Raw genomic sequence first — 18,488 nt, 5'->3', positions numbered from 1 at the left:
GCACCGCTGGAGGATTTATTTTGGTAAACACTGAGCTGGTTGCCATGCGTGCTATGATTATGCAAAATCGACTTGCGCTTGATATCTTATTGGCAAAAGAGGGTGGAGTCTGTGGAATGCTGAAAGTTCAACATTGTTGCACTTACATTCCTGACGAAAGCAGAGATCTAAAAGTCTATATAAAGAATATTACAGAATTGCATGATGAAATAAAACCACTGGAGGTTGAAAGTATCTGGACTAGAATTAGTAATAAAATGGCTGCTATTAAAGCTTATTTAGGTAAATTAGGTAGTACTATTCTAGGGAAAATATTATTCCCATTAACCTGTGTGATTTTTGTATTATTAATACTTAGATTAGGATGTATGTGTTGCAGATATAGAAGAAATAAAAAGAAGGTTAAAAGAGAAATTTACAAAAAGAGGGAAAAGAAACCAGAAAAAGATCTCAATTAAATAGAATTGGAAGAATGGAAGGAGAGTATGTATGACAAATCAAGGAGAGAATATGAAAGGGAAACAGAATTCTAATTAAGCAAGAAGACATTTCAAATTTCTGTAAAAGGGGAAATAAATTGAAAATGTTGTGGGTTTTGTGGTGATAAAATCACCAAAGGGGGGATTGATGGAGCGGGTAAAATAAAAAGTTTAGTATACCAAAACTATTTATATATGTTTATATTAAAATGAATAAAGTACTAATTCTAATGAATAATAGTGTGTTGTGTTTGAATTAACCAACCTAATTAACCAAGAAAATACACGTGGGAATGCATTTGCATGGCTATAATAATAAGTGAACTAAGTTTGTACGCATATTAAATTTATATGTTTAGCTTAAGCAGTGTTAACGTGATTTGCGCCTAAATAAACCAGCATTAACGGCTTTAAATGTTGCATATGGCTAGATAAATGCATACACATAAGGGTATTAGTGAGGGAATAACATTGATTAATTCATTTCTATGTATTAATTACGATTTGTGTTTCTTTTACTTAAAGTTGACTATTTCGGCCTACTAAAAGATGGCTGCTGACTGAATCCTCACTAAAGTACATGACTTCATGCAATTGGCAATAGAGAAAGGCGCCTGCACTGACTTCATCGTGCCCTCTCCTTGAACCTCCGAACCAGGTCCATGAAGACTACTCTGGGCGAGATGCCAATGTCCCTGAACATGGACCAAATGTTGCAATCTGGGAACCAAAAGCCACCTATTCACAATAGACTGATACTTTCCCGACCTGGGAACGAGTTTCCCATGCGCTTAGTATATTCATCATCCGAATGTGAAATTTTATAAATGTTTCCTAAAGTATTGGGACGGGGCTGGATTCAACCAATCAACGACCTGGAAATAATAAAAATGATACTGTTTTATGTAAATTTTGGTATAAATATTAGTAGTCCAGAGAGGGAAAAAGGTTGGTCACCACTTTGGAGCTTGAGACGCACCCTGATCGATGCTACTCTATGCGACACTCCATGCTGACAGCAGAGGACGGGACGTTAGAATACTGATGATCTTTCTGAGGACTGGTGCTGACTTAGAAAACGACAAATAGCCAGAATAGGTAAATATGACAAAAGATAATATGGCATTGTTGGGATTTAACCTGCAATTTAATTAGATAAAGAAAATCATTATTTGAAGAATTGTGTCAGGTGATTATTTCTTGTAATATTTTATTGATTGATACGAGAGTTAAAGTGTTTCTATTAAATACCAACTCAACTAAATGATCTAGTCGACCTCCGGATGGAGGAACTGTTAGGGTAAGTCAATAGATGTGTTTCCTCTATCCAAAGTGAATAAACTGTAGTTCGGAAGATCGGGATTATCTCTCCCCCTGTAAGGCACGGATAGTTTGATGAGAAGGAATGTTGGTGTTATGGGCCCCACCAGCGTGTGATGTGTGTGTGTGCGTGTGACTGAGGAATCATTCCGTCTGTGGAAGCAGGAGGAGATTTTGTGTTCTGAACTGCACCACTTGTACATCACACATCCTGCACTCAAGTATTTAAAAGTGTTCTTACATGATAGCAAAGAAAAAGGAGTCTGTGAAAAAATATGTGCTTAGGGTCACACATTTTGGTCCAAGGTTGTCTGATGGCCAGTGCTGGAAAGTAGGGGTATCGTGCCAGATCCCGGTTCATACAGCAATTTCTGAGTCCCATCTGGAATCCGGCTGACCCAATGTAATAATGCTGAATTCATCCTGGTGTCATTTTCCAACACCAGGACACAATTCAGAAGCATCCATACATTGTCTATTTTCCGTTTGGTGCAGAAACCTGAAGGCAGCATGTGAGCTTTCTTATTTTCACTTGCAGCCGGGCACAAAGAAAGGCCTGATTTAAAGGGTCATCAGCTCTTCTTTTGTTTAAGAATCATCCTGGCTGGGAGCCATCTGGAGCCTAACAACTAGATGCGAGTGCAATAGAAGGAAACAAAGGCACATAGCTTACCACATCACAAGTACTATGACTTGAAAGCAGGTTTTTGACTTTGTTCAAGCCTGTGTGTCAGAGATGTGCATGCAATATAAGAATGCAAGATTTAGCTTATGTGTATGAGTAATTATATTAATACTGATTTAAACGGCACCTTCTAGTTTATTACTAGTTATTTATTTTATTGCGCTGCTCATTCCAGTGTAGGATTTCAGATGACTTTACATCACTCACAGAGACACAATAAATCATACAAATGTGTAAATTAGTGTATAGGAAATGTTCCTTTAAAAAATCAGGGTTTTAAGGTGTAGGCATCGCATACCGTCCATACATGTAGACGTCATGTTAAGAGTGACTGGTCGGGAAAAACACAAAGTCAAGATATAAAATGTAACGTTGTGTATGGGGTTGTCTGTACTAAGAATACTTTATTATTTCCCATAGGAGTCCTTGACTTATGGTTTGCATGCAGGTGTGTGATGCTGGTGAATAGATCACTGAGCTATATTGAAAGGATTGCAACTTATGAACTGGAAGCAACAAAATGATCCCAGTGTCAATATAGTAGCCCAATTACCTATCTACATAAAATGCAAATCTGTGATATGCATCCAGCATGATGTGCTTTGCAGGAGGTATGTTGACCTTCTATGCTGCTTTATGAGTTAAAACTGTGATTGGACAAAACACAGAACTCTCCCAGAACTGTACTAACCACCAGAATTTTCCCACTGCTATTAAAATCCGTTTTCAATTGTTGGGCACACAAAGAACTGTGTACAATGTGCCTTAACCATATCAGATATTTTAAAAATACACCCTCATTATGACTTTACTGTCACGTGTCCTTGTTGCCAATTTCTGTGCAGCTGATTGTTTTATATATATAAGCTGACTATCAGATACCGCTTTTCAAACTCTGCCCCTCGTGTCTCCACACTCTTTTCTCTGTCACACCTTGACCCTCAATGTATGGGTTCCCGGAGTAAATGTTTTCCAATTCCAGAGCTTCTCATGGCTTGCCAAATTTTTGAAACGACGCTGTACAGCATTGTTAAATGGTGGCAGTACGGGTGTGTTAAAGATTCTATGTCTGCATATAACGATGGGTCATGAGATGATCCCACTGAATTGCATATGAGGCACTGCATTTGTATGATTTACAGTGCAATGCTCCTTGCCATTTGATGGCGAAGCTCCCTCGTTTTAGTACCAACAGCCATATAGCTTTACTATAAAAATTGCGTCTTCACTAGCACTTTTTTCTAAGTATAGGCTATATTTACACAAAGAATATGCGTTTTCAGTACAGTGCTCCGGATGTCTCACAGAAGCCCTATTTGTCATACATTCTTACTATTATTTTCCCCTCTAATACTCAATACAGTGCAGTAGAAATCGTTACCCACTGTCCGTACAAATAACATTCACTTGAGAGCTCAACTGCTCGCAAATTACAGTTCAACGTACATGACTTCACTGGACTCGTTCGTGATAAAGGGAATAGTGAGCAGGGAAGGGTCTCCTTGCCCTGCCGAGGCACAAGCATTACACCTGCTGTGTGCGCATCACCTGCCTTTATTTCTACTGGAGCCTCCGCTCTCGCGAGATCCCCCCGCATCTCTCAGCTCTGCGCCTAGGAGCAGTAGTGAATTGTTCGGGCGCGCGCAGCCTATTCGAACCCCTCCGCACGTTGTTCCCACCCCCGTCCCTACCGGCCCACTCCTCCTATTGAGCATTAACTGCCCTGTGCGGCGCGCGCTTTAACCTGGCGCGCGATCCCGTACTGAAAGGCTAGGCTCGTGCCGCTCTCTCTATTTCAGCCGGGCGCGCGCGCCCTGATTGACAGGCAAGATGTCGGTGAGGAGGAGAGAGGCTGCGGGGAGGGATGCGGCAGCCGGGGACGGCCGACGGGCGGCGGCGGCGCGATGAGGGACGCAGGACGGAGCTCTGGGACCGGCAGACCGGGCGCTTAAGAGCCCTCGGAGCAGCGGGCACGGGAATAATAGAGGGGCGAGCGAGCAACCCGCAGCATCAGCACCGGCAGCGCCACCTGCGTCTTCGAAGGGAGGAGGGGGCCGGGCACCACCGGAGAGGGAGCACAGCATCACCTGGGGCTAGAAAGGTGGCGGCAGTTTCACCTGGAGGGCTGGAAAATACAATTGAGGAGGGCAGCATCACTTGGAACAAGGGGCAGTTGTGTCGCTGGTCGACTCGGCATCACCTGGGAGGGAGGGTATTGCCTAGGGCACAGGGGTGGTAGGGCAACACCGCCTGGGGCACTGAGTGTGGGCATCGTCACAGGGGGCGGACAGCACCTGGACGGAACACAGTATCACCAGGTACATAGAGTGGGCAGATCACTTGGGGCACACAGAGTAGCATCTTCTCACAAGAGCTCAACATTACATATTCTGTCCTGGCTTAACATCTCCTGGGGTATAAAAGAGCAGAATCTGTTGAAAGGGGTGCAGTAACACTCTTGGGCATAGAAGGGCATCATCCGGAGGTAGGTGGGTGTCACTTGTGGCCACATAGGGTAATATCACGTGAAAGAGAAGGGGCATCACCTGGGCCGCTGAGAGGCAGCATTATTTTAAGGGGGCGCCGTAACACGAGGTGGGCACGGTTACCGAGGGGGCGACATCATCGTAGCAACAGACTGCTCTGGGGTCCTAGCGCTTCCCGGGAGGAAGGGGTACAGAGTAAAGGCGAGCATCACCTGTTGGGCGCTGCGTCAATCGGGGGCGGGGTCTGGTTTTACACAGGGTCTCAGGGAAGGTGAGCTTGCGTTGTCAGAGAAGCACAGCGTCACCCGAGGGGGCAGAATCTCTAAGTGAATCGGTATCTTCTGTTAGGGGTAGCATCACCTGGAAAGGGGAGGGCAGCATTACCTGCAAGATTGAAACACCATCACTTAAAGGGGAGGAGCTTCATCATCAGTAGTTAGCGAAGCGGGTATCACCTGAAAAGGGGCATATCATTAACTGGAATTCACATCACCTCGGGAGAGGGGGGTGTCATCGACTGGGGAAGGGAAGGCACAGAATACTTGCGCTTCCTCAACATCCCCCCTTTTATGACTGCGGTTTTGTATTGCTCGGACTGAGGCCTGTTATATGGCGCTTGTCTAAGGGCCGCTAGGAGCATATCTGGCGTTCACTGTATTTATAGGCCCCCTGGGTGGGCGAGATCCGTGCGGGCCGGTGGGTGAGTACGGCGCGGACACTTGGGTGGCCGAGGACGGCGCGGGCCCAGCCATGGACGACGAAAACCTGCCTCGAAGTGAGGAGCTGCCTCAGCCCCTGAGTTTGCAGAAAGCCCTGCAGCAGTGCGAGCTTGTGCAGAACATGATCGACATCAGCATCTCAAACCTGGAGGGGCTGCGGACCAAGTGTGCCACTTCCAACGACCTGACCCAGAAGGAGATCCGCACCTTAGAGGTAGGTCAGCGCGCCTAAGTACTCTTGGCGCTTCATGGAGGTGCCCACTGCAGACACAGCGCCTGTGTGTCATAAGTACCGGCAGCGCTGCACTGGTTTATGTGCACACAGGGCATCAAACCGCTATACAGGTGTTCACGGGGCGACATGCGGCTACCCTCATCACACATTAAACCCATATTACATGTACACGTGGCACTGCCTGGGGCTGCCTTCTGCACACACTGCCTCTATTTCACAGGCACAAACGACACCTAGGCTGTTTATAGCATGTATTCGTGGCGCTGTGTTGGACTTACTTGCAAACCGTTTGCCCCGGAGCTGGCGGGATAACTTGGTGGGTTGATCACCTGCTGCAAAGATTAGGGTGCACTTTGGAGGATACAAGTTCTAAAACTTGCAGAACTAACTCAGCTTTTCATCATACTGCGGTCGACATGAGTAGCAATGCAATGGGTCGCATACAAATGACCTGTCATTTGAATACCGAGATACAAATCAGTGGTGCGCTGTCGGAAAAGTAAATGGTATTATGAAGTTCGTCGCCGGAATAGATGGAAAGTTGATGTTGATGTGCACTAAGTTTCTTTTAAAACATCCCCTTTAAACCCACTCTTCACATTTCAAGTATCAGGATGCATGGGCATCCGTCATTTCATTCGAAGGCATTGTTCAGTATAAAGCAAAGGGGCCATGAAAGACAAAACTAGGAGGAGAGGTTACATGGGGTGCTGAGCACAAGCCCCGCCAAGGCTTGGCCACCCTACTCCACCTTCCAAAGCCATGAACATGTGCGCTTGGGGTGCTGGGCAAGTGCTGGCGGCAGCCACATGCAGCACAGTGGGTGTCTAGGTCAAAAGAGACGTCAGTGTGTAAGGAGGCGGCTATCCCCATTACCAGTGGCATGAGATGCTTCACTTGATAAAGTGTCCTTAAGATTTGTGATTATATTATTGTTATTACTGAGAATTGGGATATCTGAATTTTCATAATGCCTTTATTTTACACGGGGAGTCTTGCTCACCCTTTCTGCACTCTGGGACCTATAGTTGAGTGTGATTGATTTCTCTTTCTTTAGAGCTGCTTACCCTACGCACAGCGCCCGTCTGTAGGGTGCAGCTGAAGGGCATTTTTACTGGTTCCCGTATTTGCAGCTTAGATCCTTGCACTCCCTGCGCAAAGTTTATTCTTTGCACTTGGCATCCGTTTCCTTTACTCTTGGTTCCGTTCTTACATAAGCAGCACACATTTTGACAGCACTTCTCTACGTATAACATTTTTCCTGCAACCACTGTCTTGCAGCATATGTATCATGAGTTTGAGTGTGTTCCCGTTCGGAGGATACCTGGCCTGGCAGTTTGGGCTCGGCTGTTTCTATTGTAAAGGAGCCATGGCTGATTTGTATATGACTGGCTCCTTTTTAAGGTGCAATTGTGTACAAAAAATGATAGACTGGAATGCTGTCCAGTAATTATCCCTGGTTGATATTACACCAAGCACTCTACTTATCACTTCTTTGTTTTACTCATTTATACCATGTGTCCCATGTCTTGAGCCACATGCATCAACCTTTCCTGCTTTGCAGGACATATTCGTCAACTATTTTTTCTATTAAACTATTTTTTCTATTCCCGACTTTTTTATTGCATGATTACTTTTTATCTTTTTCCTTTTGATTATGGGGCATTTTTTTGTTACATTTTACTTGTGTGATGTGTTTTATTTTGCCATTCCTTCTTTGCCGTTATTTTCTTTTACAGGGTTAGCACTGTCTTTGGCAAATTTTCAAGGTACCCTACACCCTCTCTAAAATCATCCCAACAACCCAGGCGAATGATAATTTTATCTGTATTCCTTGCCTGTTATTTATTATCTTACTCAGCTAATCAGTGGTAAATTTCCATGTATCCCCTTCAAGTGGTCATTTTCCAAGTCCCTACTACAGTGGCATTTTTCCCAGTACCTACTTGCCTGTACCCAACACTAGGGTACTTTCTAGCTACTAGCTACTCATTCAGCTGTGTTAATTTTCCCTGTGCCATGCAGCTCTCCTACTCTAGGCAATGGAAGCAGGGTAAAATCCCTTCACCACATTGTCTTTTTTATACCCTGAAATGTGATTCACTATTGATAATAAAAGTGGAAGTTGTCTGGGAGGAAATTCTAGACGAATAGGGTAGGAAATTGGGTTTTTGATTGAGGGGGATGGAAACGTCACACAAACAACAACCACAATCCTTTTCAGGGTAAACCACAAAAGTAACTAAATTAACCTGTGCTTAACCCTCTGGTAGAGTGGCACAAAGCCATCAGGCTTAACTTAGAGGCGAAGTGTAAAGTATTTATGCAGCACACAAACAGTAATAAAGCGGAAACCCAACACAAGAAAAATCCCAACCCAATTTAGTAAAATTGAGTACATTTTAATAAATAAAATGATAGCAGAATGATAAAAATCCAATTAGTAGAACTGGAGCTATGCAATTTCAAACTCTTAAGTAGATATATTGCCTAAAAGCACAAAACATCTTATTGTGCTAGACCGGGGAAAGTCTCAAATTCATGCTGACTGTGATGAAGTGTGTGTTGGATAATGGGACCAGTTAGATCCGCCGAAAAAGTTATCTTCTCAAAGTCTGGCGCGAAGTGTTCCGTTCGTGGTGGAGCGATGGATGGTTATTGCTGTTGCATAAAGAGCAAACCGGGTGGCACTGTCTATCATTGCTGTAGTGCGAAGAACTGATCAGGCATCGCAGATGGTCATTGCTGGAGCTTCAAGTTGGCAGTCACCCTGGGCTGTCATTGCTGGAGCTTGAGGTGCGGATCTCTCGCTGATTGACGTTGCTGGCGGGCACTATAACTCGAAGATGCAGATTCACTAGATCTTCTCGTTGGTGGTTGTCACGGGTAGCAGAGTCTTATGGAAATTGGCCCAGTCGCAGACATGAAGCACCAAAACATCAGGATTTCGCATTTCTTTTTAGGAGGAGCTCAATTGATGCCAGCCAAGGGTCCAGGGCTTGAGGAGGCACCTCTTGGGGATAGGGAACTCACTCCAGTAGAGGCCTTGAAGGGCTCAGGCAGGTCCAGTGGCAAGTTCAGTGCAGCAGGTCAACTGGGCAGTTGCAGGGAGTCCTCTGGAGCCTGTAGCTCAGACAGGAGGTCAGCCAACTGACCCTTGGAGTCCCTAAGGTTAGTCTGGGATGAAGGGGACAAGTCTAGTCTTGCTTCTCAGTGAGCAAGGCAACCCTCAAGCAGCAGGGTAGTTCTCTGGTAGCAACAGGACACTCATCTGGTAGCAGGACAGTCCTTCCGTAATGTCCACAGGTCCGAGAGTGTTATGATGAGTGGCTTTGGAGGTCCAATATTTATACCTGCTGCCAACCTCTGAAGAGGGGGAATTCCCTATACTACCCCCACATCTGGTTCTGAAACGTTCTTCCCCTCCCCTGTCAAAGCTCCAAGAGGTCTGGAGTAAGAAAAGACAGGGCAGGCCAGCATCAAATTACTTTGTGCGTTTGTGAAGCAGAGTCTTTTGAAGTGCAAGTGGAGCTGCGTGCGACTCTTCGCACTCATCCTGTCCACACCGAATCCCACTTTCTGTCACTGTCTGGAAAGAATACACAAACCACAACAGCAGAGCCATTCCTAGTCCAGGACACTGCTAGTAGGCACAAATGGTTAGGTCAAGAAAATGCTAACTTTTTAAAAGTGGCATTTTCATAATTGTGACTTAAAATCTGACTTCACTGGTAAAGAGGATTTACAATTACAATTAATTTGAGTGTAAATAGTATATTTCTACCTGCTCCCACTCTAAAGTTATCATTTATTAAATGTAATACGTTGACCTAGTATTCACAGAGTGGATTCGACTTTAGTTGTTCATATTCTGGTAGTGAAAAACTCCTAAAGTACACATGTCCTACTTTTTAACCCCTTGCGTGCTGCGGACGGCCCCCGGCCGTCTGGCGTCACGGTGGGCATGTGCGGAGGACGACCAGGGGCCGTCCAAAACCCGCTCACTTATTAATTCGCACGCACAGCGGGGGAATGTGCGCAGAACGCAATGGGTTAAATACAATGCACCATGCCCTATGAGCCTTTAGGGCTACTTATAAGTATTAAAAAGATAGATTAGGCCTGGCAAAAGGTGTATTTTGCCAGGTCAAAATGGCAAATTAAAACTGCACTACACGCTGCAGTGGCATGCCTGAGACTTGTTTTAAAATGATATTTTAGTGGGTGTCGCAATGTGTGCTATAGGCACACTTGTAGTATTTAATTTAAAGGCCCTAGGTAAGGACTTAAAAGTAAATGAAATGTACCAATCAGGAAGATGCCAATTTGAATATATTTAGGAAAAGAGCACAAGCACGTTACCACTGGTTAGCAGGGAAAAAGTGCACAGAGTCCTACACCCAACAAAAACAGGTTCAGCAACAGAATGCAAAAACTCTTGGGGAGACACTGCAAGTAGGACCAGATACCACATACAGCAGGATTCCTCCTTATAATCAATAGAATGAGCAAGAGTCTCTGGGATCTGAGAAAGGTATTGGAAGTGCATGAAGGTGTGGGGACAGAAAGGTAACATGGGACATACTGTTTCGCTTTTGCGCAGCCAGGGCAGCAGCTTTCCAAGCACTTTGTCTCGCACCTTTGCATGTATAGGTTGCTAGTCTGATTAGGCTGTGAGTCATTACCCACCTTGGACATGCCCACCTGTAAGAGCGTTCAGAAGTGTAAGAGGGGCTTGACCACAAAGTGCGTCTCAAAATGTTGTCTTCTTTCGGTCTAGCAGGATTAGGTGGAATTTGTGCCTTTTAAAGACTGTGTATTTTCTGCTAAGGATACCAATGTTGCTTGGACTTCACTTCTTTTCCCATGCGTGGGGTTTAGCTGTACAGCAGTAGGCGGTGTCTCTGCCTTTAAACAAGGTGTGTGGCTCCTGTTCATGTCATCAACCCCCTTCCTTGCACCATTTGACACCATTTTACTTATTTGAAAATATCTCTACTGTGTGCATTTTGGCATATGGATTGTGGGGCCTTCTTTAATGACCCCCTTATTTTGGTGTAAACGTGCACAGCGCCCCGCTGCCCCTAAGGATAGGCTGGTGCTGCGTTCTAGTTGCCTATATGCCTTAGATCTAACTACAATGCAATTTGTGCAGCTGTCTGTCACACCTCCTCCATCACACTGCTAGGTTTGCGCCCCAAGACGAGAAAAGAATACCTCTCTCAATAAACAATAAATGTCCCAACCAAGCACTCCTCCGCCAAACCTGCTGCCCATCCGAAAATGCGCTTCAGAGCCCTAAATGGGGGTATGAAGTGCTGTGTAAATGCTACCACATAGTAATGATAATTCAGTTCTCCGCATGCGCCTGTTACCCTTTTTCCCATACCTCCACGCCCTTTGTACTTGTGAGTACCCCTCTTTCCTGTGGTAATTTTCTCAGTAATAAATGCATGGTACTTCCCAGTTCCCCTTCTCGTGCTGATTTTTACAGTACCTCACACTAGTGATAATAAAGCCAGTGCCCCGCATCCGTTGTGACTTTCCTATAATCAACGGCGTGGCACCATACCAGTCTCCCTTGCCTCTTGTAGTATGGCTATACCGCCAAACTAGTGATGATTCGTCAGTCCCCCGTGCATGATGTCATTTCCCCACACCTAAGTCTTGCGGTCATTTTCGCCTTCCCTGTCCCCTCTCCTCTGTGCTTGGCTTTCAGTGTCTCATTGCCTGCGGTGCCTTTCTGCTCCCGCCTGGTCGCGGGTCTGTGTATATGCAGCCGTGTGGCCTGGCTCTGAGAAGGGAAGCAGCTGGAGTGTGGCTACGCATTCTGCAGGTGGTTGCAAGGTGCTCCCGCTCCGAGTCCGGAGCACCGCCCCCATCGCGTCACTGACGTGGGGAAGCTGGCAGAGGCGTTTACATTTCCACGAGATGCGCAGGAGCCTGGGGTTGGCAGCGTGAGACCACGAGGTTCTTCGCCAGCGTTGATTTGTAAGCCATTGTATGGAAAACAAGACAGAAAAGGGGTCGGGGGTGCATTACAGAATTACATTTTTAGTGTGATCGGTGGAAATAGCAAATAAGCATTTCGGAGCAGAATTGAACGTGGCTGGGGAGTGCCTAAGACACAAATCAACACGTATTACATATATTAGAGGCAGTTTGTTTTGTGGTCTGTTTGCGGTTGTGTTCATTACTGCGTTTTCGTGGTCACTTCCTTCCCAGGATGCACATTCTCTTTTCCCCTAGTTGTCATTAACTTCTCTTTGAAGTCTGCTACTGATTTCCTGTTTTAAAACTTTGCACAAGCGTTGATGTCAGTTAGGGGTAGTCGGGTAGCAGGTGCTGACTTGCAATATTGTTCCTTTGGAACTGCCCTTACTACCGTGGGTCCCAAGGGTCATGCAGGCAGCGCAAGAACACAGTGTAGACAGGGCCCTGCTAACGTTTTGCAAGTTCCACTCCTTACCATTCACTAAGCCCCTAAGTACCGAATAGGAGGCTGTACGGAACTGAGGTGTGTCCCCTGGTGTGGGCCTGGGGCAAAGTATGTATGATGTAATTTGTAACTTCTGTTGTTGCTTACATTGTGAAGATGCCCAGAGGGATCATGCCGATTAGTGTAACACAAACATGAGGAACTCTGATGCTTTGAGACGCTTCCTTATGAAGCACCACCCTCAGCCTCTCTTTCTCAAGGTGCTGAGAATAGTAATCTTGACTAAAGTATCCTGGTAGCTTTATCATTGACGGTGCTCAAAACTATTTGAATTGTATTGTACTGTCATTGCATTTACATAGCGCTTGCTACCCCTGATGAGTTGTTGTAGCCCTTTTTCGTCGAGTAGCAAACAACTCCGGAACCCATGAAGGATTAGTGGTGAATCAGTACAGTGAAATATGAAAGTATTTTGAGTGGTGGGTATGTTAGTCAGTTATTTGGATTGAGAAGGATAGCGGAGGGATAGAGGAGAATCGGATCCTGTTCGTCAGTAGGCTTGAGAGCCTGCCATTTAGAGGTACCATGGTCCCATGCTGGTGATATTTGAAAGTTGTAGGCCAAGAGGTGAGACCAATGACGATGGCAACATATGTGACTTTATTAATGTCAGCTGATAGTTTTAAATATCTTGTGTCTTACATAACTGTTGATGGTCGTAGAAACTTGGAACATAACATACTGAATGAGGTCTCTGGGATACAGGCTGACCTCTCATTTTGGTCTCCCCTTCCTCTCTCTCTCATGGGAAGAGCAGCCATTTTTAAAATAGTGTCACTCCCATGACTTTTTGAGCAATTGCAACATTATCCATTCAAAATCCCTCCCCCTCCTTCAAACGTATAATGTTATTGATCTGGAGCTTCCCGTGGTCTGGTAACCTGGGACTGTGATGAGTAAGTGTGATAAGTCACTGTTTGATGGTGGCTTCGGTGCAGCAGGAATTCAATCCTTTTATAGAGTGGCATATCATCCCTCAGTGATAGATTATTGGTTATGTCCCCTGCCATCAGACCCTGCCTTTGCCACTGAGAGGTGGACTATGGGTGATGCTCACCTCCTTCATTATCTATACAGTGGGCGTATCCCGCTGTTGATTTCTCTGGTGACACAACAGGATCTGGAACCCGGGGACCTGACGTGAGACAAGAGACTTACCAGGTACTCCGCTGTGGGCTGGGTGCTGCTTTGGGGGACTCTGCAACCCTTAAGGCTTTCGGGGTTGTGGTTTGGCAGGTGCCTTCACGTTGGAGCATGAAATGCAGAGAACCCATATGGCCTCTTTTGAACAGTTGCAGGTCTCCTTTCATTTACATAATCAGCAATACTACCGCTATATGCCCTAGATCCACATATCAGGAACTAGAAGGAAGGGTATCCCTGAGTCCAACCCCTTGGAGGCTCAACTGGTCACAGGCAAGATTGAGCACAAACAGATCTATTCAATTTATCATACCATAATTAATAACTTACCTGATACACCTGATCAGAGTAGCATGTGAGAGAGATCACAGACCCCTTTAGGATGATGACAGGAGAGATGCGAGGATGGCCTCCAGGGTGTCAGTCAGTGCCATGCAATTTAGATTTATACAGTTGAGGTTACTAAACATGGTTAATATCACTCCCCTTAAGATGTTGTGCTTTGGGAGAGTCCCTTCCCTTGACTGCCTTAGCCATGGGTGGTAGGAGGGTGATTTCCTACACCCCATTTGCTGCAGTCCTGCACTAAAGCTCTTGTGGCATGGAGTGTTATCAATACTGAACGAGTTGTGGGTTGGCCACTGAGCCTGGAACCCATGCTTACTTTGCTCCATATAACTAACAACATTTTTGACTCTTGATAGATACAAGGCGGCTCCCCTCCATCCAGGACTAATGGTGGCAGAGAAAGATATTGCTAGGGACTAGGGTAACATGTTTTGTCCTGGGATGTGGGTTGAAGGGTTGGACCATTGCATGGCTTTTGAACGACCGATGTATGAGCCTGGAGGCAGCCTAACAAACACCAAGATCTGGACTAATTGGCAGACATACAGAGGGATTCTTGTGGGGGTGGAGGGGTTCTCAGAAATATGAGTACGTTGGATATCCTTGTTGGCTGAGCTGATTCTATGCTATATGCAATCTTTAACTTGCTGGGATGTGTTTAAAACTCTAGATAAGTGCAAAAGTGTATTTTATATGTGTATGGTGAAGACATGGCATCAGTCAATGGGATTGTATGGTATGTTAAATAAATTGTAAAACTTCACTAAAATTATATTATACAAATATACAAAATGGAATTTAAAGCAAAACCTATTCACATTGTCTCCAGTAGAGGTTCTGACATCATTATCTACACCTTACCCAGTACTATGAAATGCTCACGTTGCTACCGTTACACCTTCGGATTAATGCAAAACATTTGTGAATCCAAATGAGCAAAAAATACAGGATTCCAGTTCAAGCCCAGCATAAATATTGTATGCCCATTTCTGAACATGAAGTCTAAATATATATATAAAAATGCATGCAAAATCAATTTGTACTAGACCCCATGGATTCCTTTATCGCACAGCAACCTTGTCAGTAAATTTAAATCTCAGAAATATTAACCCGAGAGCAGAGTTGAAATAGCTTAAATAGTAGTAGGCGGAACAGAGGACCGACCGGTTCCTAGCCTCCACCACTAAGCATGAGATTCAGGATCCAAAAGCAAAACAAAGAGAACAATTCTGTCGGCAAAGTGATCCATCGTGGGGACCCAAATATCCAGCATATCCCCTGAAACACAAGTTTCAAGCAACACTTGCTTTCAGAAAAATAAATCCTGCAGGAATTGGGAAATATGACTGACATGGTCCATCACCCGATTATTCACCCTTCAAATGGAGGCTCTTGTGAGAGACAACAACCTAACAGCAACCCATTTTAAAGTATGAACTGACCGGTCCACTGGGAATGGGTGGCCTCAGACCTCATTGTTGGCATAACTTTCTCATGGTGTTCATGAAATTCAGTAATTCCACCACCAAGCTTGTCTGTAGATTTAATACTGCCTGGCCCATCAGCCCCAGCCCCTTCCATGTAGATGATTTTGCCCTGTCTGATCAAACACTCCAACTAGGCTGGCAAAAAACTCAAAAGTTGCTCTCTATCTAAGAATCATACCATCTGTAATCGTTACCTTCAGCACTGAAACATTCTCCTTTATCAAGATGTATTGACTGACACCAACATTGGAATGCTTCATGCATCAAGGATGTCACAGAGACTGCCATTTCGTTGTCCTGAAATTCTGTACTCCAGTATCCCAAAACTCATATGGAGCGAATCTTCAATAATGCCGAGACTGTATGATGGCACCAATTGAAACTTTATAAAGCTCCAGTAGTAAGGAACACAAACTCAAATAGCTTGGTATCCAAGATGTCGTGAATTTAGATAGTCATTGTTGTAAGCCAATGCTTCTGGCAATTACAGGGCAATGGAAAATTCATCCTCGCTACCTTCTAAAGAGAAAGCTCGTTTAGGCTGGAGATGGTAAATGCCATTCACGTTATATAAGAATCTTAATTCATGACTGCCATAATTTCTCAAATATCATAAAACATGCTCCACGCCCACAGTCATATCAAGACAATGGATACTCATCATAACATCAATTGCAAGAGGACAAAACAATGCACAATATTTAAAAAAAATAAAGGTCTTAAATCTTTCTGTTTCTTAAATAAAAGAAAAGGACAACCAATACATGAAGAATATTAAGTTTCCTTTATAAAGTGCCTAAACAGTATCCCTTATTTCCCCTTCTTTTTTCAGCCAGAAAGGGAATAGTTATGAGAGGATTAAGGCCTGATGTAATTTTTCATATTACCATATGAAGTAATTGATCCAGCTAGTGATAGAGATATGGGCATGTATCTAGGTTACCCAGGGAAGACGCTGGTATTTGGATTGAGGATTTCTGAGATAGATACTCCTTATCTTTCTGACGGGACAGAATCCAAGCAGCTTCCTGAAATAACATATTGTGTGGAAAGGGCTCCCAAATGGCAAAAACCTCTGCAGGTAAGATATGATCTTTGAGTTTTTGTACTTTCTTCTTGAGAGCTCCGGCCCATTTTTGCTCGAGCGGCCGACCTTGAGGCTGGCGGGAGGCTCAAACATCCTATGATTCTTGGAATAATTACTTAATCTCCCCGTGCCTAAAATTGAATGTGTCCATCTTTAATGCAACTGGTTCTCATGTAAAGCACTCAAAAAGCTTCGGGTCTAGTTCGCTCTATATAAAACTGTCCCCCCAAAAAACTGCTGGGTTTCAATCCAGCACACCTAGGCTATTCTTTCTGGACAATCCGGCTGAGTGAGGTTATTTAAAAATTAAAAAAACATATTTTTGTCATATATGCCTAAGAGGTCCACTTAATTTCAGACCCCTTTGGGAGATTTAAACGCATTTTATACAAACCGTTTCCAAAGGATCTCAAATATTCCCCTTATCTGTACATATTTGCTCAGACCAGTACAAAGCTAAGGGAGAGATCTTGTGCAAAATGTATTTAAAAGTGGTGAAAATGATGGACTCCCATACATGTTATTAAACCTCACTAGAAAGCCCGCCTGTAAAATGCTCTTGAATTTATATCCTGCAAATTACGGTTCCAATTCAGGTGATCATTAAAGGACAACCCCAGATATTTATATGATGCGACTTCTTCTATTTCCATGTTGTTAATATTCCAAATAAAATTGGGTGTCTTAAAAAAAAAATTAAGACCCAAATTAATTCTCAGGTGGTTTATTGCACAAGATTCTGTCACTGCGTCCAGCTTTTTTCGGGAGACATCTCGCAATATAATCTAGAATATCGAGGTCATCAACATACATCAAGCAGGAAATGTGAATTGCTCCCATTTTTGGGGAAAAAAAGAGTTTGTTTTACTCAGACATATGGGGAGATCAGCTGCATAAAGCCTGAAAAGGATCTGGGCTAACACACAGCCTCGCCGAATGCCATTGTTGGTTTTTATTTTTTAGTTAATCTACCCGACTCATCCATCTCCACCTGTGTCCAATTTGTGATATGCAATGCCTGAATCCGTGAACCAGGTCCCCCGGCCTTCCAACGGCAGAATTTAACTGACACTTTTCCCCTGTCCACTGTGTCAAAGGTTACATTAAAGCCCATAATGCAAAGCCCTGAACGAAAACCACCTTGTTCTAAAGGTGGGAGTTTTTATTCTAAGACCCAGTCTTCTAACTTTGTGAGCAAAAATTATTTGTTTTTAAGTTTGCCTCTTAGAGACACCAATAAAAGGGATGTATGATGATACAACGCATACCATCACAACGCGGTATGTTACATTGTGGTCTTGACAACGCAAGTTGTTACATCGACTTGCGTTGGAGGGCGCTGGATTTAGGAATAGTGTGAATTACTATTCCAACTCCAGTCTGTGCGGACAGTAGGGAAGGTGTTGGAATAGTAATTCACACTATTCCTTAGTCTAGAGCGCCCTCCTGTGCAAGTCGATGTAACGACTTGCGTTGTGAAAACCACGATGTAACCATACCGTGTTGTAATGGTTGCGTGGTAAAGGATGTTTCCCCAATAAAAGAAAGGTATTAGTCTACCTCAATGCAATTATAATTGATAAGGTCCCACCTGACATATATATGTAAGAAGCAATGAGATACTGTACTGCAAATTAAAAAAAACAGCTCATAGAGGGTTGAGCTCTGAAAGAACACTCATAATCCCCTTTAAAAGCTCACCAGTAAGTTTAACCGAACTTAACAAAAATCAATTTTCATGAGATGAGGAACGCGATTGATGATGCGTCATTACCTTTAACTCAGGAGTATGTCAGTAAGGAATTTGATGTATAACCACACAACTATTAAGTCTGTAGTTCCTTCTGATTGGTTGTTCTGAGTCATAATGTGAATGACTGGTGACCTTGAAACCAGGGCTTCACAGCTACCAAATACCCCTGCCAGGTAAGCCAGGTGCTACCAGACACTCACTGTTACTGTAAGAAAGTCCATTTACACGTTCTTTTTTCTCTTCATAG

The 18,488-nt window shown here is 44.2% G+C and overlaps 1 protein-coding gene across 2 annotated transcripts in view; it reads left to right on the top strand.

The window, feature by feature from the left end:
• Positions 1–4,336: 4,336 nt before the first annotated feature.
• Positions 4,337–18,488, top strand: part of KSR2 (kinase suppressor of ras 2) — a 1,474,574-nt gene continuing 1,460,422 nt past the window's right edge. For both annotated transcript variants that reach the window (XM_085636251.1, XM_085636250.1), the window contains exon 1: positions 4,337–5,903. In XM_085636251.1, the coding sequence (XP_085492377.1) occupies positions 5,721–5,903 (183 nt within the window). In that variant the 5' untranslated portion in view covers positions 4,337–5,720. The remainder of the gene's footprint in view (positions 5,904–18,488) is intronic.

The sequence above is a fragment of the Triturus cristatus genome, chromosome 11 (genome assembly GCF_964204655.1).
Source record: "Triturus cristatus chromosome 11, aTriCri1.1, whole genome shotgun sequence".
Classification (NCBI taxonomy): Eukaryota; Metazoa; Chordata; class Amphibia; order Caudata; family Salamandridae; genus Triturus; species Triturus cristatus.
Note: the sequence above shows the minus strand (reverse complement) of the source record. Positions and strands in the feature narration are given on the sequence as shown.